Source organism: Oncorhynchus clarkii, chromosome 28 (assembly GCF_045791955.1).
Source record: "Oncorhynchus clarkii lewisi isolate Uvic-CL-2024 chromosome 28, UVic_Ocla_1.0, whole genome shotgun sequence".
NCBI lineage: Eukaryota > Metazoa > Chordata > Actinopteri > Salmoniformes > Salmonidae > Oncorhynchus > Oncorhynchus clarkii.
In genome coordinates, this window is record NC_092174.1 from 32330142 (window position 1) to 32353040 (window position 22899).

General features: G+C 41.8%; 2 protein-coding genes across 2 annotated transcripts; both read right to left on the bottom strand.

Moving 5' to 3' along the window:
• Window positions 1-1611: 1611 nt before the first annotated feature.
• On the bottom strand, window positions 1612-7652 carry LOC139387040 (protein lifeguard 1). Its single transcript, XM_071133012.1, has 7 exons — window positions 7523-7652; window positions 5016-5278; window positions 4692-4774; window positions 4184-4384; window positions 3665-3793; window positions 3370-3513; window positions 1612-3225 (listed from the first exon to the last, which is right to left on the bottom strand). Exons 2-7 carry the CDS (start codon window positions 5260-5262, stop codon window positions 3076-3078), a joined length of 954 nt encoding a protein of 317 aa, XP_070989113.1. The 5' UTR covers window positions 5263-5278; window positions 7523-7652; the 3' UTR covers window positions 1612-3075.
• Window positions 7653-8258: 606 nt separating this feature from the next.
• On the bottom strand, window positions 8259-22646 carry LOC139386963 (E3 ubiquitin-protein ligase znrf1). The gene is made up of 6 exons (XM_071132875.1): window positions 21893-22646; window positions 19721-19816; window positions 17291-17396; window positions 10998-11097; window positions 10355-10829; window positions 8259-9853 (listed from the first exon to the last, which is right to left on the bottom strand). The coding sequence occupies exons 1-4, from the start codon at window positions 22407-22409 to the stop codon at window positions 11040-11042; spliced, it is 777 nt and encodes a 258-aa protein (XP_070988976.1). The 5' UTR covers window positions 22410-22646; the 3' UTR covers window positions 8259-9853; window positions 10355-10829; window positions 10998-11039.
• Window positions 22647-22899: the final 253 nt, after the last annotated feature.

The window sequence follows — 22899 nt, forward strand, 5'->3', positions numbered from 1 at the left end:
CTGCGCCACTCGGGTGTTGGAAATGGCTGAATTGGGGGCCCAAAGCAACCTCACAAGACCCCCCCCCCTCATTTAACTGTTGAAAGCACGGAAGGAATGAAGCAACAATAGAGAGAGAAAGAGGAGGTTGGCTAATAACATTGGAGTAACCCTGAATTGTAAACTGTCCTGGTCAAAACATATTGATACAACAGTAGCTAAGATGGGGAGAAGTCTGTCCATAATAAAGTGCCGCTCTGCCTTCTTAACAACACTATCAACAAGACAGGTCCTACAGGCCCTAATTTTGTCACACCTGGACTACTGTTCAGTAGTGTGGTCTGGTGCCACAAAGAGGGACTTGGGAAAATATCAGTTGGCTCAGAACAGGGAAGCACGGCTAGCCCTTAAAAGTACACAGAGCTAACATTAATGACATGCATGTCAATCTCTCATGGCTCAAAGTGGAGATTGACTTCATCATTACTTGTTTTTGTAAGAGGTGTTGATAAGCTGAAGGTACCGAGCTGTCTGTTTAAAATAATAGCACACAGCTCGGACACCCATGTATACCCCACAAGACATGCCACCAGAGGTCTCTTCACAGTCCTCAAGTCCAGAACAGACTATGGGAGGCGCACAGTACTACATAGAGCCATGACTACATGGAACTCTATTCCACATCAGGTAACTGATGCAAGCAATTAGATTTAAAAAGCAGGTAAAAATACACCTTATGGAACAACGGGGACTGTGAAGAGACACACACAAAGGTACAGACACATGCATATGCACACATTGTGATATTGCTGTATGGTGGTATTGAACATTTTGTGTTGTGGATGTGTGGTGGTGTAGGGATGTTGTATGATGCACTGTTTTATCTTTAGCTCATTCAGTACAAACAGTTCACTGTTTTATATTTTGTTTTATATGAAATGTGGGTGCTTTGGTGTGTTTGGACCCCAGGAATATGGGGATCCCTAATAAATACAAATGAATACAAACAAGGTATATACAGTGCCTTGGGAAAGTATTCAGACCCCTTGATTTTTTCCACATTTTGTTATGTTACAGCCTTATTTTAAAATGGATTAAATTAAATAAAAATCTCATCAATCTACCTGCCTTTTACTGAGGAGTGGCTTCCGTCTGGCCACTCCACCATAAAGGCCTGATTGGTGGAGTGTTGCACAGATGGTTGTCCTTCTGGAAGGTTCTCCCATCTCCACAGACAAACTCTGGGGCTCTGTCAGAGTGACCATCAGGTTATTGGTCACCTCCCTGAGTTTGGTTCCAAACTTCTTCCATTTAAGAATGATGGAGGCCACGGTGTTCTTGGGGACCTTCAATGCTGCAGACACTTTTTGGTACTCTTCCCCAGATCTGTGCCTCGACACAATCCTGTCTCGGAGCTTTACAAACAATTCCTTCCACCTCATGGCTTGGTTTTTGCACTGACATATACTTTCAACTGTGGGACCTTTATATAGACGTGTGTGTGCCTTTCCAAATCATGTCCAATCAATTGAATTTACCACAGGTGGACTCCCAAGTTGTAGAAACATCTCAAGGATGATCAATGGAAACAGGATGCACCTGAGCTCAATTTCAAGTCTCATAAGGTATCTGTTTTTTTTTATTTGCACAAACAAAATACTGTTTTATCTTTGTCATTATGGGGTATTGTGTGTAGATTGATGAGGGAAAAAATGAAATGTATCAATTTTAGAATAAGGCTGTAACGTAACAATGTTGAAAAAGCGAAGGGGTCTGAATACTTTCCGAATGCACTGTATATACAATGCGTGTGTAGCCTACATGATGTTATTAATATGGACTAAAGAGCAAGATTATTTTATTTGTCAAACGGCAGCTAAGCATCTGTCATCATGTCACCAGAATAAGAACCATTGTATTTATTGGAAAGGAGCATAAAGCTCATCACCTTGCACTTTCACCACCCTGTAAAGTTCATCAGAATTTATTTCACCTGTTGCCTAATAAACTGCATGGTTTCCCAAGTCGTAGTGGGAGAATAACACAACATGTCATCGCATGACTTCAAGTCTACATCGATATGATGGTTATTATATCAATATTTGTGCTTAAAAGAGTTTCCACTGCCATTGCGCGCATTATTAATTTTACCGACACAAAAAGATCCCACCTTGTCTAGCATATTTAGTTTAGTCAACGTTTGGAAAGTTTACCAACAAATTTGCTGTTTCCATCAGGCCTGTCATAAAATGTTTTATGTGACATGTATTTTTCTCGCATAAAAATATTGGATGGAAACCTGTTTACTGACAGTCATTCAATAAGCCATGTCAGCTAACACTTTTTAGACAAGTTAGCTGGCTAGACTATCTAATCTTGTAATAATCATGGCTGAATACCGACTGTGCATGCAAGGCACATGCCCAGGGGCCCTGACCTCCTGGGGGCCTCCTTTGATTTTGTTATTCACTCTCACTGATATATTATTAACATGGCATAAGTCATGGCAAAATGTGTAGAATTGCAGGTAATTAGCTTTAAAACTGCAAAAATGACTCTCCGCCCCATGGCAAAATGTGTAGCGGGGCAACTAAAGTGTTTTACACATGTGGGCCCCCTTCTTCCTCTCTTCCCCCATCTGATGATTAGCAGAGTGGCAGAAGGATGTCTATCTATATTCATTGAGAGCGGGCTCCTGAGTCCTCCTGTGTTTGGTGGTTGTAGTAAAAAATATGTATATTTTACCTATATATACTGTATGTATTTCCTTTTTTTGTGCCTCTTGGGCCCCCTACAAGCCTGGACCCAAAGGCTCAAGAAATGTGATGTTTGAAATTAAATAAGTTTGCTAATATGGATGATTGTTAATGAGACAATTGATGACTACAACCATCAAACTAGTAGTAGTAGTTTTAAAGGATACAAAAAAAGAATGGCGCACATTGTTATAAACGTATCGTTCTATTTATCGTTATCGCATCAATTCATGCAATTTATCGCGATATGGATTTTTGTCCATATTGCCCAGCTCTAGTTTGGAGTGCTTTGGACTATAGCTACATATGTGTGTCATTGTAGGTTTCTGCCAGGTGTTGACTATTTGCTGGAGCCTCCCATTATGATGAGCAGATAGAGGAAGATGTTAATGATGTCCAGGTACAGGATCAGGGCAGCAAACACATACTCCTCTGGATCTAGAGCGTACTTCTGCCTGCCCATCACCAGCTGGCAGTCAATCGCCAAGAACTGAGGGAGAGACACAGAAAGGGAAAAGGTGACGGAGGAAAGAAAGCGTTTAGGGTGCAATGGATGGAGGCATTCATTCTGGCTATAAGGCTGGATAAACAGAAATGGCCTAAAAGTAGAAGTAACATTGAGTGAGTTCTGTACCAGTGAGAAGAGCAGGGCTCCCAGAGATCCGTAGACTATCTGCAGCACATTGGAGTAGAAGAAACAGCAGAAGAAGCTGAACATGAGAAGGTCCACTGCCAGCACCAGCAGGATGCCATTACAAATTGTGAAGTCCACTCGAGTCTGCAGACCAAAGAGAGGACAGTGAGTAAGGCTAGATAGGCTTGGTCACTGATCAGCCTGACCACATTAAACACACGTGGTAGGTACTACAGTAGTGGTCCAATTAAGCATAATATCATGTTTTTTGTTATTTGAAAAGACTGAGTCTGACCTGGGCTGAGAAGATGATGATGGTGAAGGAGATTGCCACTGTTGCTCCCATGGCGATGACTACAGCAGTGGTATTATGAAATGAGGCCACAGTGCCGACCAAGTAAGATAGGGTGAGAGTTACCACTGACTAAGGGTAGTACATTACACAGTTAGAATAACACTCACTCAACCACAAATCACACTGTATCTTTGTCTTATGTGTTTAAGACAGTTGTTCTCATTAGTCATAGAACTAGGTTCTAGGAGAATGGCGTTGGCATGAACTAACAGGGAACTGTGAATACAGGAAGAAGCATTTATAACCATCACAGGTAAGTTCTCTTTTTCAATAATGTTTAGGAACATCTAAAGAACAATTGCGTAGTTTATATACAGTATATCAGTCAACAGATGAACCTTGAGCTCAATTCAATCTAACCCACACTTCAGTATTAACTCATTGACTGCATTAGCCAGTATGTCAGTCACTGTTCTACCTAGCTGCGAAAGGGGTTGTGTTTGTCTGTGTGTGACCTACCAGTCCCACCAGGTTCCAGGGATGCCTTCTGCTGAAGGAATTGGAGAAGCTAAGGGAGATGGCCACCACAGCAAACAGGATGTATGAGCTGAGGTAGATCCAGATGTTGCTCTGCACCGCCGCCCTCACCACACTGGAGAACGTGAACACACACACGATGCTGAAGGTCACCAGCAACTGCAGGGTCACGACACTGAACACCTGCACAGGTAGAAAGACAGGGTTACCGTTCGCCACTTTGCTTGCCAGGTATACTGGGGAGGTCACCATGAAACCTGGGGGTCAAAGACTAAGGGCTCTATTCAATCCGTAGCGCTGAAGTTCCGCATTGTAGCCCGATTTACATTTAAAGACAATGTTCCCACGGTAGCAGACTGCATTTGTGTTAAACACTGTATATGTCGACTAAATTGGAAATTACCTTTACATTTCAAGCACGCTATAGCTCTGAACTTTGGCGATATGGATTGAATAAAGCCCCAAATCTCTGAGACTTATCAGTACAGACCTTTCTGATAAACGCCTTCCTTATGGTCTTGTCATCAAAAGATGACACCAATAGGGCGGCGTCTGCCTCTGGTGAAGACGATCCTTTGTGAGTGACAGAACAACAGCCCCATGTTGTTATTGGACACAACACTGGAATACTGTAGTGACCAGACTTTGCAGACTTTTCAGTGGTTATGTAACACAAGTGAATTTAGCGGACATAAATTATTCAATCAGAAATGTTCAATGTTATAGTAATTGGCAGTAATATGAGGAAAGACATGAATAATCCATCCGCATGATCGATTCCCTCTTTCCTTGCTATAGCAGGACAGATATATACCTGGCTCTCCCAAAGGGTTACACTCTCCAGGGGGGAGAGTTCCCATGTCTACCCCTGCCTGTGGTGGATACAGGACTGGGGGGTAGGGGGATGGAGGATACATGGCTGGAGCTGCAGAGTAGGGGGGTGGTATGTATGGTGGCATGGGGTCCACTTGAGTTTCCCCATGGGGGTAAGGGGGTGGCAGGTCAGAGTTCAGGGCATCCTGAGACTCTGTGGGCATGGAGTAATTCTGAGCATCTGTCATTCTGGCAGAATGTAGTCTGAAAAGGAGGAGTGGTTAGAAGACACTGATGTTGAAAGGAAAGTACAGAGGACGTTGATATCAAAAGGTCAGTAAGAAAATAGAGGTGCAAAACTTAATTTTGAAAGTAAAAATGTGTTGCAGGCATATTGCCTCATTGGGGGGGGTTTCCACACAAGGAGAAACCTGGGTTGAGTAAACCATGTATAGTAGAAGAAATATAACAGCCATGTATCGGAAAAATCATGCAACAATAACATCCTTGCATTTACGACCAATCGAACATACTGTGCATGTTACTACCAGATAATTTTTTTGTATTAGTGTACTCACTGACACAGGTGGTTTTGTCTATGTGTGTGAATGCAGTTCTTAGTAGCAGGAACAAGAAGAAGGTCAAACCACTGTGACAGAGTTCAGCGATGAACACATCAAAATGACAACTGGAAAGCTAAGCCCAAAAAGCAATCACTTTTACTGTATCAGTTATACAAAATTAGATCAAATGTTTGTGTTGCCCAATTCATCATCAGATATACAGTACCAGTCAAAGTTTGGACACCTACTCATTCAAAAGTGTTTCTTAATTTGTACTATTTTCTACATTGTAGAATAATAGTGAAGACATCAAAACTATGAAATAACACATATGGAACCATGCAGTAACCAAAAATAGTCTTAAACAAATCAAAATATACAGTGCCTTGCGAAAGTATTCGGCCCCCTTGAACTTTGCGACCTTTTGCCACATTTCAGGCTTCAAACAGAAAGATATAAAACTGTATTTTTTTGTGAAGAATCAACAACAAGTGGGACACAATCATGAAGTGGAACGACATTTATTGGATATTTCAAACTTTTTTAACAAATCAAAAACTGAAAAATTGGGCGTGCAAAATTATTCAGCCCCTTTACTTTCAGTGCAGCAAACTCTCTCCAGAAGTTAAGTGAGGATCTCTGAATGATCCAATGTTGACCTAAATGACTAATGATGATAAATACAATCCACCTGTGTGTAATCAAGTCTCCGTATAAATGCACCTGCACTGTGATAGTCTCAGAGGTCCGTTAAAAGCGCAGAGAGCATCATGAAGAACAAGGAACACACCAGGCAGGTCCGAGATACTGTTGTGAAGAAGTTTAAAGCCGGATTTGGATACAAAAAGATTTCCCAAGCTTTAAACATCCCAAGGAGCACTGTGCAAGCGATAATATTGAAATGGAAGGAGTATCAGACCACTGCAAATCTACCAAGACCTGGCCGTCCCTCTAAACTTTCAGCTCATACAAGGAGAAGACTGATCAGAGATGCAGCCAAGAGGCCCATGATCACTCTGGATGAACTGCAGAGATCTACAGCTGAGGTGGGAGACTCTGTCCATAGGACAACAATCAGTCGTATATTGCACAAATCTGGCCTTTATGGAAGAGTGGCAAGAAGAAAGCCATTTCTTAAAGATATCCATAAAAAGTGTCGTTTAAAGTTTGCCACAAGCCACCTGGGAGACACACCAAACATGTGGAAGAAGGTGCTCTGGTCAGATGAAACCAAAATTGAACTTTTTGGCAACAATGCAAAACGTTATGTTTGGCGTAAAAGCAACACAGCTGAACACACCATCCCCACTGTCAAACATGGTGGTGGCAGCATCATGGTTTGGGCCTGCTTTTCTTCAGCAGGGACAGGGAAGATGGTTAAAATTGATGGGAAGATGGATGGAGCCAAATACAGGACCATTCTGGAAGAAAACCTGATGGAGTCTGCAAAAGACCTGAGACTGGGACGGAGATTTGTCTTCCAACAAGACAATGATCCAAAACATAAAGCAAAAACTACAATGGAATGGTTCAAAAATAAACATATCCAGGTGTTAGAATGGCCAAGGTGTTAGAAACCCACTCTTTTTTGGGTTTCAACATGATTCCATGTGTATTTCATAGTTTTGATTTCTTCACTATTTTTCTAAAATGTAGAAAATAGTACAAATAAAAACCCTGGAATGAGTAGGTGTGTCCAAACTTTTGACTGGTACTGTATCTTACTACATGTTTTTATCCAAACTGACACATACTATAGGTCATCCACAACAGCCTGAGATCTTTGACATCCCCAAAATTCTGTCATCTGGTTCAGTCAATGAATTGGCTGTTTACAAAGGCAGCCCAATTCTGACTTTTCTTCCCCCCAGTAATTGGTCTTTTAACTAATCACATCATATTTGTTTCCAATTCAATTTGGTAGACAAAACAGGAGATGACTTACCTCCTTTACACCTGGGTTTCACTTGAACTTCAATGACCGTACTGTCCTTCCTGTTGATCTAGCCTACACACAGACTGTCAATTGCTGCTAGGCTCAGACAGACTCTGGAACATCTACCTTTAGCAGCCTGTGCCCATTTGTGTTATTTCCTGAACCTAACTGTCACTGACAGCGATGGTGATTAGAGGAACTAAGGCCGCGTTTACACAAGCAGCCCAATTGTTTTGACCGATCACATATTTTTCAGATCTGATCGGCCAAAATACCAATTAGTGAAAAAAAGATCAGAATTGGGCTGCCTGTGTAAACCCAGCGTGTGACAGAACAAACCAACATACATTTTAAGATCTGTAGCTTGGGGAAATGGAAAACCACAAAGTTTCTCCACTGTTCTTTTCCACAAATGTAGTCAGAAGGGGATGTACTTTAATCGTTAAGAGGCCTAACAACAGGAAATGCAATAATGTAATCTGGTGCTCGTAAAGGTTTGAGTAACCATCTTTGGTAAATCTAAAGAATGCAACCAGTTAGGAATATACATAATTGTGAAACTGACCCCCAAATTTCACATGGTCGAGAGAAAAAAAATGTAGGATAGTCATTTACAATGAATAACTTAACTGTAGAAATGAGTGTCACACCATTACCTCTTTAGCAATGACCATTGCAGACATTCCACAAAACACTTATGAACACTACAGTACTCACATATGCAAACAAGGACAATGACAAAACATGGCTCACACAAGTATATTTATTGTAAAAAAATACATATAAAAACAACTTTGAGACATACAAAAGATTGGAGCTTAGAAACAGTACAATGAACAGACAAAGACCAAGCCATTTTGAATTGCAATACATATGTACACTTTAATAAATAAACGGATTGTTCTGTTATACCAGAGAAGGCAGATTGTCCATATCTTGGGATGCAGATATCACCATGGTGACCTTAAAAACATTATCATTGAATATATCAATTATCGTCCTTGGAGAAAAGCTATGCTGCCGAGTAATAACATATGTAAAAATGGAGGTATTGTACCACACAGCTAAAAGGGAAGAGTAGTAAAGTAAAGGAACATTTGGGGCTTCAGATTGTCCATATTTTCTCTGACAACCCCTCCGCTCCCTCAAAAGTACACAACATCATTATTCATCATCACCACAAATATTGTAACATTTATGTCTAATGATCAATTTCTCTCTTTTTCACACACATCCCCTACCACTGTTTCATGTACACAGACATGCATACATACTTTTGGCGGAATAGTTCTTTCTTATTTTTTGGGGACGAAAGAGTAACATGCACCGGGCTGCCATCTAGGGGCAGGAAAGGTCGTAGCACCTCACTTCAGAATGCAAGATGTGGGGCAAGAACTCGGGGATATCATCCAATAGGAATGCTGAACAGGGCTGATCCTCATGCTGGTAGCATCACTGTAGCATCACCACTGATCCCCAGAGTACACTACACCAGAGGAGCCTGGACAGACAAATCTCACCAGGCAAAGGCAACCAAAACACAGGCAAATGTATCTGCTTAGCACATTTAGTAGTAATAATAATAACTGGAATAATACAATGTCTATAAATCCTCTTATGGGGAAAGGGGGGTGGGGTAATATAAGAATCACCCCATCAGCTGTTCTTTGCTTCCAGCGACAGGAATCATGGGATAGGCAAGGCAGCTAGCTGCCTTATGGAGTAATCATGCCATTAAATACATCATCCCTCCCATTCAGACATGAATGCAGGGAGCCAGATAGCCAGACTAGCGCACAGGGACTGGTCCAACAATCCGGACAACACCCTAGAGAGGCAGGGGGACATGAAGACCCACAAACACCACCACATGCCTTCAGCACAACAGGCGAGGTGGAGGGCATGTCAAAGTAGCAGAATGTTTTTAATCACACAGATAGTTTTAATCATTGTGATACTTTGTTCCTAAAAGTATCGCTTTCACCCAGGGCATTAAGCACACACACCTCTCATGTATACAGCCAGTGAGAGGACTGCAGTTCACTTCTGCGGTCCAGTCAGGCGGTGTACACACACACAAACAAACAACCGTATGGAAATATCAACAACCTGCTACCGCTGCAGTAAAGGACCTAATACAGTGGTGTCAGCACCAACCAAACAAACTGACCTAAACTGACCAGACTATCAATCAACTCACACCCACCATCCTTCTTCTGAAATGTGTCATGGTGACAACAGAAAAACACCTACAATCACTATAACAACCCCACCCACAAAATAAAGCCCTGCGTTCCAACATATGGCTTTTAAAAACAATACATTGCAATATTTACGCAGCTGGGCTGTTGTTTTTTGAACAGAAACATTTATCCACTGTAAGGTGAATCTGGCTGTTGTTTTTTGAACAGAAACATTTATCCACTGTAACGTGAATCTGGCTGTTGTTTTTTGAACAGAAACATTTATCCACTGTAAGGTGAATCTGGCTGTTGTTTTTTGAACAGAAACATTTATCCACTGTAAGGTGAATCTGGCTGTTGTTTTTTGAACAGAAACATTTATCCACTGTAACGTGAATCTGGCTGTTGTTTTTTGAACAGAAACATTTATCCACTGTAAGGTGAATCTGGCTGTTGTTTTTTGAACAGAAACATTTATCCACTGTAAGGTGAATCTGGCTGTTGTTTTTTGAACAGAAACATTTATCCACTGTAACGTGAATCTGGCTGTTGTTTTTTGAACAGAAACATTTATCCACTGTAAGGTGAATCTGGCTGTTGTTTTTTGAACAGAAACATTTATCCACTGTAACGTGAATCTGGCTGTTGTTTTTTGAACAGAAACATTTATCCACTGTAACGTGAATCTGGCTGTTGTTTTTTGAACAGAAACATTTATCCACTGTAACGTGAATCTCTGCACAATATGGTTTTGCAGCATCAGGAAAGATAACATGACCTTTTCATATGGATAGTCCACATTAGGGTAAGAAGAATGCAGGGAGCACAGAAACACATTTTCCTTTCCTTGAGTTCCAAAGGTCTTTCAGGGTACTGCCAACCTGGTATGATAATATATCCCCTCCAGCAGTTTTGGCTATAGTTTCGGCTACATTGACAGAGGAGAGGTGCCATCTATTCCAGGGGTGATTATAGTGGTCTGCGTTGAGTTCAAATGGACTAAACCAGGTCCAAGATGGTAAAGTGGTTGTTGGTCGCATCCTTGTGGGGTTGTGTTGTTATTAGGAGGCTTGCCTCTGGTATTAATCATTGTCGTAGTATATTTTCTGCAATTGTAGATACATTGCAGTCTCCTGTGGGGTAAAAATCTAAAATACGTCAGAAACATTTGGAATGTGTAATCGTTCATATAAAAATCTCTTCATATTCAAGTACATAATCATGTCCACACTAACTTCTACCCAGTTGGGTAATGTGACATCATGAGGATGGAACAAATGTGGTTATGAACATGTACATACCTGAGTCAGGTGTGTCACTGAGCAGGACATGTGACCCATGAGTCAATCAAAAGGGTGTTCAGGACAGCAGGTCTTTACCTTCGCCCAGGAGTCAATACAGCTGGACAGAGAAACAAATGTCTATTTTCCCTTTTGATTATCACATATTCACTTATTTGTCAGGGACCATGCATAATATGTCTATTACAACAGAGTTTTAGATACATAACTAACTTCCATCTGTGGTCCCGGGGTGGGACTTAACTATGACCATGGTGCAGCTGACTCACTGTGAGACAGCCTGATTAGAAACACTTGTTGTGGTTAGGGGTGTGAATGTTTAAAGGAAATTGGGATCATTGGCATTTAAAAATCCCTAAGGCCTAGGGAAAGTTGAATAATATTTATAAAAACAAATAATATTTATAAAACCAGGGCTGAAGAGGCAAACTTTAGGCTACTTTGGTGAATGTGAGATACAGATTACCAAGACATATGGAGTTCTTTCTGCCTGCCCCTCCTCTCTCTTCCTCACGCTGGCTCGCCTGCTTGTTCTCTTTGTTAATGATGCGAATGGGTGTTCAGTTTGAGTTTTTTTGTGTGTAGAATAACATATCCTGGCGCAACAATTTAAGGCACTGCATCGTAGTGCTTGAGGCATCACTGCAGACCTGGGTTCGATCTCAGGCTGTGTCACAGCCGGCTGTGACCGGGAGACCCATGAGGCGGCATACAATTGGCCCAGCATCTTCCGGGATAGGGGAGGGTTTGGCCAACCGGGATTTCCTTGTCCCATCGCGCTCTAGCGACTCCTTGTGGCGGGCTGGGCTCCTGCAAGCTGACTTCGGTCGCCAGCTGGACGGTGTTTCCTCTGACACATTGGTGCGGCTGGCTTTCGGGTTAAGCGAGCAGTGCGTCAAGAAGCAACGCGGCTTGGCAGGGTCCTGTTTTCGGAGGACGCACGGCTCTCGACCTTCACCTCTCCCGAGTCCATAAGGGAGTTGCAGCGATGGGGCAAGACTAACTACCAATTGGATATCACGAAATTGGGGAGAAAAAGGGGTAAAAAGAACAAACTAAAATCAAATAAAACAATATGGTCCTAGCCTATTCATTGATAATAGGGCCTTGCTTTACAGAAGTTGCAAGACATGTGCAAGCCAAGAAATTGCGAGATACAGCTTTTGATTACCGATAGATAGGCCGAGTGAACGGTTTGGATAGTCTGTCTGGTAGCCGACCTGCCTATAACCGTGCCCCTCCCCTCTCTATCCGTTCCTTCGCTAACTCGCTATGAAATATGGAAGTGTTTGTGTTCTCGAAAGTACAGGAACTAATCAGTCTCCTCTGTTCCAAAAATACAAAATCTTAGGAGTCAATTGTGTGTGGAATTTAATCGTGACACTCAGAAATGGGAGTTGACACCGGGAGTCGACATGCAAGGAGTAGAGGAATCTATTATTTTGGAGTTGACTATCCAGCACTACGTCATCGTCGTCAACAGTTGGAAAAATAGCAAAGAAAGGCACGCGATAGCAGCGAAGTCCTGTATGGCAATACTTTCAGAAGTTAAATGAGAAGGTGGTGAAATACAAACTTATAAGAATTGTAGTCCAGGTGCAATGCTTAATCATCTGAATGAGACGCACCATGAGACCGAAACTGTAGCGGGAAAGGAGCTCAGGCCCACAACAACAGACATAAGACAGCTTCACACGAAGGAAGAGTGATCAGGGATGAAGTAGCCATGACTGCAGTAAAAGGAGCTGCATTGCCCTCCAGAGGTCATATGCAGGACAATATTGTGCCTTTTGAATTCACATGCAATTTCATAAATGTTTTCATATCTTTTTACAAAGAAAAAAATTGTATTTTAAACGTAAAGAAATCTTTCCCCATTTGTCACAGGCCTAGTTGTGGTTACACGCCTAGAGGTTCACACCTCAAGAGACTTCCTGGTCTTAAAGAGGTGAATGACTTACAACAAGGTTAGGTCTTTCAGGGAAAAAAAGAATGAGGTTATTAGACGCTCATTGTTTGCTGCTAGCACAAGAGTTCTTCAGTGGAGCTTTTAGTGATATACTTTTGGTCATTTAGTGTTTATTTTCTATATCAACTTTATTTAACCAGGTAGGCCAGTTGAGAACAAGTTCTCATTTACAACTGCGACCTGGCCAAGATAAAGCAAAGCAGTGCGACAAAAAACACCAACACAGATTTACACATGGGATAAACAAAAGTACAGTCAACAACATTAGAAAAATCTATATACAGTGTGCAAATGGGAGTAAGGAGGTAAGGCCTAGGCAATAAATAGGCCATAGTAGCGAAGTAATTACAATTTAGCAAATTAACACTGGAGTGATAGATGTGCAGATGATGATGTACAAGTAGAAATACTGGTGTGCAAAAAAGTCATTAAAAACAATATGGAGATGAGGTAGATAGTTGGATGGGCTATTTACAGATGGGCTGTGTACAGCTGCAGCGATCGGTGAGCTGCTCAGATAGCTGATGCTTAAAGTTAGTGAGGGAGATATATGTCTCCAACTTCAGCGATTTTTGCAATTTGTTCCAGTCATTGGCAGCAGAGAACTGGAAGGAAAGGCGGCCAAAGTAGGTGTTGGCTTTGGGGATGACCAGTGTGATATACCTGCTGGAGCGCGTGCTACGGCTGGGTGTTGTTATGGTGACCAGTGAGCTGAGAAAAGGCGGACCTTTACTTAGCAAAGACTTAGATGACCTGGAGCCAGTGGGTCTGACAACGAATATGTAGCGAGGGCCAGCCGACGAGAGCATACAGGTCCCAGTGGTGGGTGGTATATGGGGCTTTGGTGTCAAAACAGATGGCACTGTGATAGACTGCATCCAAGAGTAGAGTGTTGGAGGCTATTTTGTAAATGACATCGACGAAGTCAGGGATCGGTAAGATTGTCAGTTTTACGAGGAATGTTTGGCATTGTGAGTGAAGGAGGCTTTGTTGCGAAATAGGAAGCTGATTCTAGATGTAATTTTGGATTGAAGATGCTTAATATGAGTCTGGAAGGAGAGTTTACAGTCTAGCCTGACACCTAGGTATTTGTAGTTGTCCACATATTCTAAGTCAGAACCGTCCAGAGTAGTGATGTTAATCGGGCGGGCGGGTGCGGGCAGCAATCGGTTGAAGAACATGCATTTAGTTTAACTAGCGTTTAAGAGCAGTTGGAGACCACGGAAGGAGTGTTGTAAGGCGTTGAAGCTCGTTTGGAGGTTTGTTAACACAGTGTCCAAAAAAGGGCCAGATGTACACAGAATGGTGTCATCTGCGTAGAGGTGGATCAAGGAATCACCCGTAGCAAAAGAGCGACATCATTGATATATACAGAGAAAAGAGTCGGCCCGAGAATTGAACCCCGTGGTACCCCCATAGAGACTGCCAGAGGTCCGGACAACAGGCCCTCCGATTTGACACACGGAACTCTATCCGAGAAGTAGTTGGTGAACCAGGCGAGGCAGTCATTTGAGAAACAAGGGCTGTTGAGTCTGCCAATAAGAATATGGTGATTGACAGAGTCAAAAGCCTTGGCCAGGTCGATGAAGACGGCTGCACAGTACCGTCTCTTATCGATGGCGGTTATGATATTGTTTAGTACCGTCAGCGTGGCTGAGGTGCACCCGTGACCAGCTCAGAAACCGGATTGCACAGTGGAGAAGGTAAGGTGGGATTCAAAATGGTCAATGATTTGTTTGTTAACTTGGCTTTCGAAGACTTTGGAAAAGCAGGGCAGGATGGATATAGGTCTGTAACAGTTTGGGTCTAGAGTGTCACCCCCTTTGAAGAGGGGGATGACCGCGGGAGCTTTCCAATCTTTAGGAATCTCAGACGATATAAAAGGGAGGTTGAAAAGACTAGTAATAGGGGTTGCAACAATGGCGGCGGATAATTTTAGAAAGAGAGGGTCCAGATTGTCTAGCCCAGCTGATTTGTACAAGTCCAGGTTTTGCAGCTTTTTCAGAACATCTGCTATCTGGATTTGGGTAAAGGAGAAGCTGGGGAGGCTTGGGTAAGTAGCTGCGGGTGGGTGCGGAGCTGCTGGCCGGGGTTGGGGTAGCCAGGAGGAAAGCTTGGCCAGCCGTAGAGAAATTCTTATTGATATTCTTGACTATCGTGGATTTATCGGTGGTGACAGTGTTTCCTAGCCTCAGTGCAGTGGGTAGCTAGGAGGAGGTGCTGTTATTCTCCATGGACTTTACACTGTCCCAGATCTTTTGGGAGTTAGAGCTGCAGGATGTACATTTCTGTTTGAAAAAGCTAGCCTTTGCTTTCCTAACAGACTATGTGTATTGGTTCCTGACTTCTCTAAAAAGTTGCATATCGCAGGGACTATTCGATGCTCGTGCAGTACGCCAAATGATGTTTCTGTGCTGGTCGAGGGCAGTCAGGTCTGGAGTGAACCAAGGGCTATATCTGTTCTTAGTTCAACATTTTTTGAAAGGGGCATGCTTATTTAAGATGGTGAGGAAATGACTTTTAAAGAACATATGGACGAACACCTGCTCGTCAAAAATCTGGGGCAGGAAGTGTTCTCCTGGAATCTGCCAAACCCAGATTCATCCTTCAGACTGCTAGATGGTGAAGCGTGATTCATCACACCAGAGAACGCGTTTCCACTGCTCCAGAGTCCAATGGTGGCGAACATTACACCTCTCCAGGCGAAGATTGGCATTGTGCGTGGTGATCTTAGGCTTGTGGCAGCTGCTCAGACATGGAAACCAATTTCATGAAGTTCCCGACAAACAGTTATTGTGCTGACGTTGCTTTCAGAGGCAGTTCGGAACTCGGTAGTGAGTGTTGCAACCGAGGACAGACGATTTTTACGCACTATGCGCTTCGGCATTTGTCGGCCCTGTTCACAGCTGTGCCTTTGTTGATCCTAGATGTTTCCACTTCACAATAACAGCACTTAAAGTTAACTGGAGCAGCTCTAGCAGGGAAGAAATTTGACGAACAGTGGAAAGGTGGCATCCTATGACGGTGCCACGTTGAAAGTCACTGAGTTTCTCAGTAAGGCCATTCTATTGCCAATTCACGAGTCATGACCACAGTCAAATTCCAAGTGACCGCTGAGTAACAATAACTAGGCTACTCCAAAACTGTTCTCTGTAAATAATGATGCTGATGGTCGTTAGTAGCCAACCAAACTTGTTAATGGCCCTCAAGTCACAAATGGCCTGGTACTCAGCACTCCATTGTCCCTGTAATCACTCTGACATCAATGCAAATACAATTGAAAATCAATTCAACCACTTCATGATTGAATTTGAATATCACCTGTCACGCAGCTGAGAGCCAGCTCCTCAGCTTTTTGATGTGTGTAATAAAATAGTGCATGCATTTTTTTGCGACTTTTTCACATCATCAAAATTCGCATCATGCAGCCCATATATGTTTGATTTTTCAAAAACATTCTAAGGTTTGGATTACAACTAAAGTTGCCAAATAACTCTATATTAAGCATATAGGACATGTTAAAAAGTATCACTTTTTATAACCGCTCAATACAGAGCACACACACTGCAATTGATTGCGGAAAATATCCTTTCTATTTCATGCAGCTATGTTCAATTGTATTATTTTAAATTGTATTCTTCTTACTATAAAAATAATATAATATGAAATAATGGCATGGGAATTATAAGAAAATCATGTCTTCTAAATGAAATGCCAGATCAGTAATCATGTTCTTCTGAAATAAATTTTCTTCATACCATAGGTTCTTAAGACCTGCCTAAAATAAATCATGGATTTAATTTGATGGTGTGTATTAAATGGATTTATTAAACTTTTTAAAAATGTAGATGTTCCAAGGGTCTGCATCAGTGGCTTAATGCGTGTAAGCCCATAGATGCTTTAAAGTGTTTGTTAATTAACCGTCAATTACCATGAGACCGGCGGTGATTTGCATGACAGTTACCAGCTCACAAATTGTCATAACTGCTACAGTCCTAAATGAGATTTCAAAAGAATACAACTCATGATTGTATCACATGCTTCCCATGCATGTGATGCTTCCCATGCATCACAGTTGCATAATTGCTTCCTGGTAGATAGAATAGAAAAGTATCAATGAATTATCAGATCTGTGCTCTTGTGTGTGAGAAATGTCACCCCTTTCCCTACTGGGCAAAGTGTATGCCTGCATCCCAAAATGACACACTATTCCCTATATAGTGAAATACTTTCGAGGCCCTGGTCAAAATAAGTGCACTATATAGGGACTAGGGTTCCATTTGAGACAGATATATTGTGTGTATTAAATCCTCAGTGTAATTACCTCTTGTGGTAGACACAAAGGCAGGCCAGCCGGGCGATGGTCTCTCCCTGCTGCAGCTCGTCCAGACAGATGGAGCACTCACCGCTGTCCTTACTCAGCACGTCCACTGAGACCACCACACACATCACAGAAATGACAGTTAGACAAAGCACATCCGCTGAGACCACAGTTTGTGTAATAGACTGTAATAACACCATAATAACACCACTCATGACCCAACGTGAGTATTACATTTAGCATGCAATGTCAACCCTTTCTCTGGGTGAATGTAAAGACAGTAGGGCTGGGAATTGCCAGGGACCTCACGATACAATATTATCACAATACTTAGTTGCCGATACTAGCGTTGAATGGCAGGAACCCGGTTACCGGGATTTACTGTCCAAAACCAGTAAATTATAATGAATAATTTATATGAACACCATGGCACGAAATGGAACTGTTAAATGATATGCAATATCTAAATCTGGTTTCTCTACGGCCTATGCATGTTGAATCAACGCTCAGGGTGGGGACATACAGCCCATCTCAGTATGGAGCGCAGTTCACAATGCATGTAGACCTACAGTATCATCTCATGAAAAAAAAATGCATTAATATCTGCAGTAATATAAAGACCGAATGCGTGTCTAATTTACACATCTCCATCTGAATTTCGGGGGTCACCTTGTTTTTAACTGTAAGATAATATTTTTTTTGCAGCTGCAGAGTTTTAAAACAGCCTATCACTCGAATATCGTTGCTTTAAATAAGTGCATGCGGGAGTACTCTCACAGTCTTTCTTTCTCTCTCTCTACATCAACTCCATTCAAATTGCTTCCAAAATACATAATTCTGTTCTAGATTGATATACATGTCCTAGCCTATCTCTTTCAGGCAATATATTCAATGCAGTATTAGCTTATATTTAGCAAATTAATGATGGGTTATGCAAAATATGCTTCTTACATATAGCCTCTGTCTCTTGAGCAAAACACAAGCACCTGTGCTCCACTACCCTCTCTCCTTAAAAAACACTCCGTAGCTCTTGGAGTCCCAGGCAGGAAAAACTAGACCAGAATAGCTTGCTGGACATAATTATTTTTAGCATTTCTTATACCAATAGACAATTTGAAGAGAGACGCAAACTATTTTTTTGCTGAATGTTAAATACTGCAGCCAATAGAACTCATGGGTAGTTTGAAAGAAATGTGAACACGAGATGGTGGTAAGCTGTAGCAGTTATTTATTCAGACTCATAACCATTCAATCTTCATGAAGAGAAATGAATGCCTTCTGCATCTAATTGTAGTCCTATATTATTCAAGGATGTCATTAGAATGATTACGATAAGGACAACAAAACGTATTTAATTTAACTGTTGAACGCGAGGAAAGAATGAAGCAACAATAGAGAAAACGGTAGGCTAATAACATTAGGTCTAAATATTATAAAAGGTATAAATGCGTCAGCCTACTAATTATACAAATAGGCCCTATTATATTTCAAAATTAAAATCAAATTCGCCAACCTATACTTTGTAGGCCGCATGTGCTGCACCAGAATCGCATGTTTTCTTCTGCTTTATCATGGTTTGAACAATGTGCGCAATTCCAGTCCATATAATACAGTATAATACAGTACAGTAATACAGTTCACACTCAAAAAGATGAGCCTACAGGAGTTAGTTTAATTTATTTACCCAAGAGCACATATAGCTAGCTACATCTATGGGCTTTTATGTTTTAATGTCGTGCGTAATGTGCAGTAGCCTATATCATATATGTATTGCATAACGGCCCAATCATTTGGGCTTTTTTGGGCTTGGGCTCATTAAATGTCATAAATGTATGGCTCGTAAAATGTATTTAATATATGTCTCATCAGGCTCAGCTAGCATCAGGTTTGAATGTTCATGCTGATCAAATCTCTAATCAAATCCAGACATTTATATGCTTCTTTGAATGACACTTACGGCTTTGGCGGGAAATACTGGGTTATCCGGGTGAAAAGTGATTTATTCTCGTGATGGAACATTTGTAAAAAACCTGGAAAATATTTAACCCTAGCTGATACGATATGTATTGCAATTCTCCCGTTTCTATATGTATTGCGAGTCGATACTACGATTTTATTTGATGTTCCAAACATATTAGGGTAGCTTAGCGGTTAAGAGAGTTGGGTCAGTGACTGAAAGGTCGCTGGTTTAATCCCTGAGCTGGCAAGGTGGAAATATCTGCTGTTCTGCATGGCAGTTACCCCCAACAACAACTTTTCCTCGGGTGCAGATGACTTGGACTTCGATTAAGGCAGCCCCCTGCAACTCTCCGATTCTGGGGGGGTTGGGTTCAATGCGTAAGACACATTCCAGTTGAATGCATTCAGTTGTACTGACTAGGTATCCGCCTTCTTTTATTACTCACTATATATTTTCTGAAGAGAGATACTTACTGTTGTAAGGGAGAGGGGGAGATGTGAGACAGCTCAACAGGTGATCCTCAATTCTGCCACCCGGGAAAGGCTTGGAGCAGAACGGACAGCGGATATCTGGGGAGGAGACGACAACATGCTCATGTTTAACAACAACACATTAGAAAAACAAAAGAGGGGAGTTGATCAAATCAACTAATCAACTAATGAAATCAACTTGTCCATCATGCATGCCATTGGTCTTCAGTAGATGTTGACATTTGCGTGATCAGCGTGTCATGACGAATGATTAAGGTCAACTGACCCGTGATTAGTTTTCTAGTCATCATCATTCTAACAGACCAGGCAATCACGCATAAGAAGAGGAGTCCAGCCTCGGGGATGGGACGACGTGGGGGAGAGCGTTCCCAGTTGGCCTACATTCCTCTCTGGCCCTCCTGTCAGCCATGCCCAAGTGAGGACTTTGACCCATTTCCTAGACTTGCTCTGAGCTGTGTTTGTGTGTTATGGCGCGTGGGAAAATAAATCCAATGTTGTGTTTGGGCAGGGGTCTCACTCATATACAACCACATCTGTCCATCTGTCTAATGAATAACATAACATAGGTCTACACTGAGAATCTCTCTCAGTCTGGGACGGGTCATATTGGAAACGTCCCTAGCTACCGTAAGTCAATGGATTTTGTTGAGAGTGATGCATGGGCTATTGTTAGAGAGCTCATTGATGAATCTCGAATGAATTCATGGGTGTGCTACATTCTGAAATTGTCAAAGCAGTCAGTTTGTAGTACTACTGTATTAGCTAGCTAATCTATTAACAGCAGCCTGATTGTTACAACTTAAAACAATGGGTTCTGCTGTAATAAGTCAAGTAGCTTGTAAGCACGAGAGAAGATCATACCTCCAAGAATGCAGGTTCAGTAGTAAGCCTGGACAATTTGTGTCACCATAAAACTGATTGTTGAGCCCTAGCCTAATAGAGAATGGAGTATTTTTGTTGCCACTAACTTCATCATGGCTCTTTGGCCAAAGCATATAGGAAAATTAAATGGGGGTTTGAGGGTTTTTGGATAAACACAGAAAGAAAGTTAAATACAGGCTTAGGAGATCTTATACATTTTGTTCTATGATATTTAGTTCAATCAGCTAACGGCACTTTTTGTGAATTTTTAAGCATTTATGTAATCAAAACAAGCACATAAAGGCTTCATAATGGTCATGTTAACTGACTGATATTATCTCATAGAACAAAATGTATAAGACCTCCTAGCCTGTGTTAACCTCAGACCTTATTTTAGGTGTTTATCTAATCAAATCCAGCTTTATTTATACAGCACATTTCAGACATAGAATGCAACGCAATGTGTTTTACAGGAAAAATATATATAACAAAACAATTAAAATAAAAGCTGAAATATATATTACACAACACAAAAAACTAAATGACACAAACTGAACAACTAAAAAGCACATTCAGGAAAATCCAAGCTAAAAAATATGTGTTTTAAGATCTCTTTTAAATATGTCCACAGTTTCAGCCAGCCAGGTTATTCCAGAGGCTGGAGGCATAATAGGCGTAAAAAGCTATTTTGGTCACAATCCTAACGTGTGATTCAGAATTTAGTTCAGAATCTAAAATAACACCTAGGTTTTTTACCTGGTGTTGTATCTTTATTGCCTGTGAATTAAAATGTGCGGCTAGATTCTCTCTCGGTGCTTTGGCTCCAACAATAAGTACCTCAGTCTTGTCTTGATTTGGCTGGAGGAAGTTGTGAGCCACCCAGGTATTTAAATCACTAATACAGTCTAATTTATTTATGAAGCTAAAATCATCTGGTGACACAGGAATGTAAAGTTTTATAACGTCTGCGTAGCAGTGAAAATCAATGCTGTGCTTTCTGATAATGCTGCCAAGGGGTAACATATATAAACTGAACAGTACACCAGACCCAAAATCCCCAACCCCCATTTATTTCCCCTACAAGAATGGCTGGACGAACCAGATATAACTAATTTCAAGTTTTTTGGACCACAAGCTGGCAAGCTCTATACCAATGGGGCATTTCACTGTGTTTTTGTTCACACTGTGTGTGTGATAATGTATCGGTTGTCAAATCTGCGAGAGAAAATAGGAACAGCAACTTAAACAATACACACACAAAAACACAACATGGGTGGTCTCGTATAAACTTACTGCCATGTCGGTTGTTGACACGGTAGAGGCTAATCCAAGCCTCCGACACTGGGCGCTGATGGATGCCTCTCATCCGTGCGGATCTTGCGCTGACGTTGCGCCCAGAAGAGTGTCGATTACCGGGTAAACGTTCAGAGAAAGTGCGGTGAAGCACTTGGCCTGTCTCCTCTCCAGGCAGATGTTCCCCGTTTACAGCACCCGCAGGACTGCTATTGCAGTCTTCCTCGCGTTTGCATTCGCTGTTGTCTTCTGCTGGTGATGATGGGCTGATGGACGGGTGGCTCTTGTGATCGACGGGGCTTCCACCGGTGCTCGCCTGTTGCCCCATGTCCGAATCGCTGCCCTCCTCCGATCGGCTACGGTTGGTCTCTGAATCGTCAAAACTCCCCAAAAAGTCTACCATAATACTGGTGGGCCTATTGCACCGGGGTCGTCGATAGGAATCCCGAGTGATGCCATCTTTCCCGAAAGTCGAAGGCACTGGGTCCTCTTGTAAACGACTAGCTCTTGTCCCCATCTCTTTCGTTGAGAGCAGTTAGCAAGCCAGCTAACTCACCTATCTAACGTTAGATAAACTAGCCTTCTCAGTACCTTTACGGACCACAAAACAGGAGATTTTAGATGGTGTTATTCTCGAAAATTTTATTTCAAATTTTTCCCACGATCTCTTAAATGATATTTGTTCTATAAATAGAGTATTGTCTACCGGTTGATATCCCTCGTCTGTCTATGCTGGCAGCAGCGGAAGTGAATTTAGTTTCTTCTTCGGTATCATGGCGTTTTCACATTTTGTTTGTGCATGCCGCCACCTACTGTGCGGAAGTGTGTGTTCAATCACGTTGCATTTTGTGAACACATAAAAAGGGTGAAAATGAAAAATTGCACCACCAACTAACCCTACACCTACATACCACAATTTCATTAAAATAAAAATCCCCACCCTATTCCACTACTTTGACCCTTACTGATCCTACACCAGGCCAACGGCATGAGAGGATGGCACTCTT

Coding starts and splice junctions, on each gene's coding strand:
- LOC139387040 (XM_071133012.1), bottom strand. CDS start 5,262: ATGACAGATGCTCAGAATTACTCCATGCCCACAGAGTCTCAGGATGCC. Junction 4,775..5,015: donor TAACCCTTTGGGAGAGCCAG/GTATATATCTGT, acceptor TCACTCACAAAG/GATCGTCTTCACCAGAGGCA. Junction 3,794..4,183: donor CCTGGAACCTGGTGGGACTG/GTAGGTCACACA, acceptor TACTACCCTTAG/TCAGTGGTAACTCTCACCCT.
- LOC139386963 (XM_071132875.1), bottom strand. CDS start 22,409: ATGGGGACAAGAGCTAGTCGTTTACAAGAGGACCCAGTGCCTTCGACT. Junction 19,817..21,892: donor TGTCAACAACCGACATGGCA/GTAAGTTTATAC, acceptor TCTCCTCCCCAG/ATATCCGCTGTCCGTTCTGC. Junction 11,098..17,290: donor CTTTGTGTCTACCACAAGAG/GTAATTACACTG, acceptor TTCTCTGTCCAG/CTGTATTGACTCCTGGGCGA.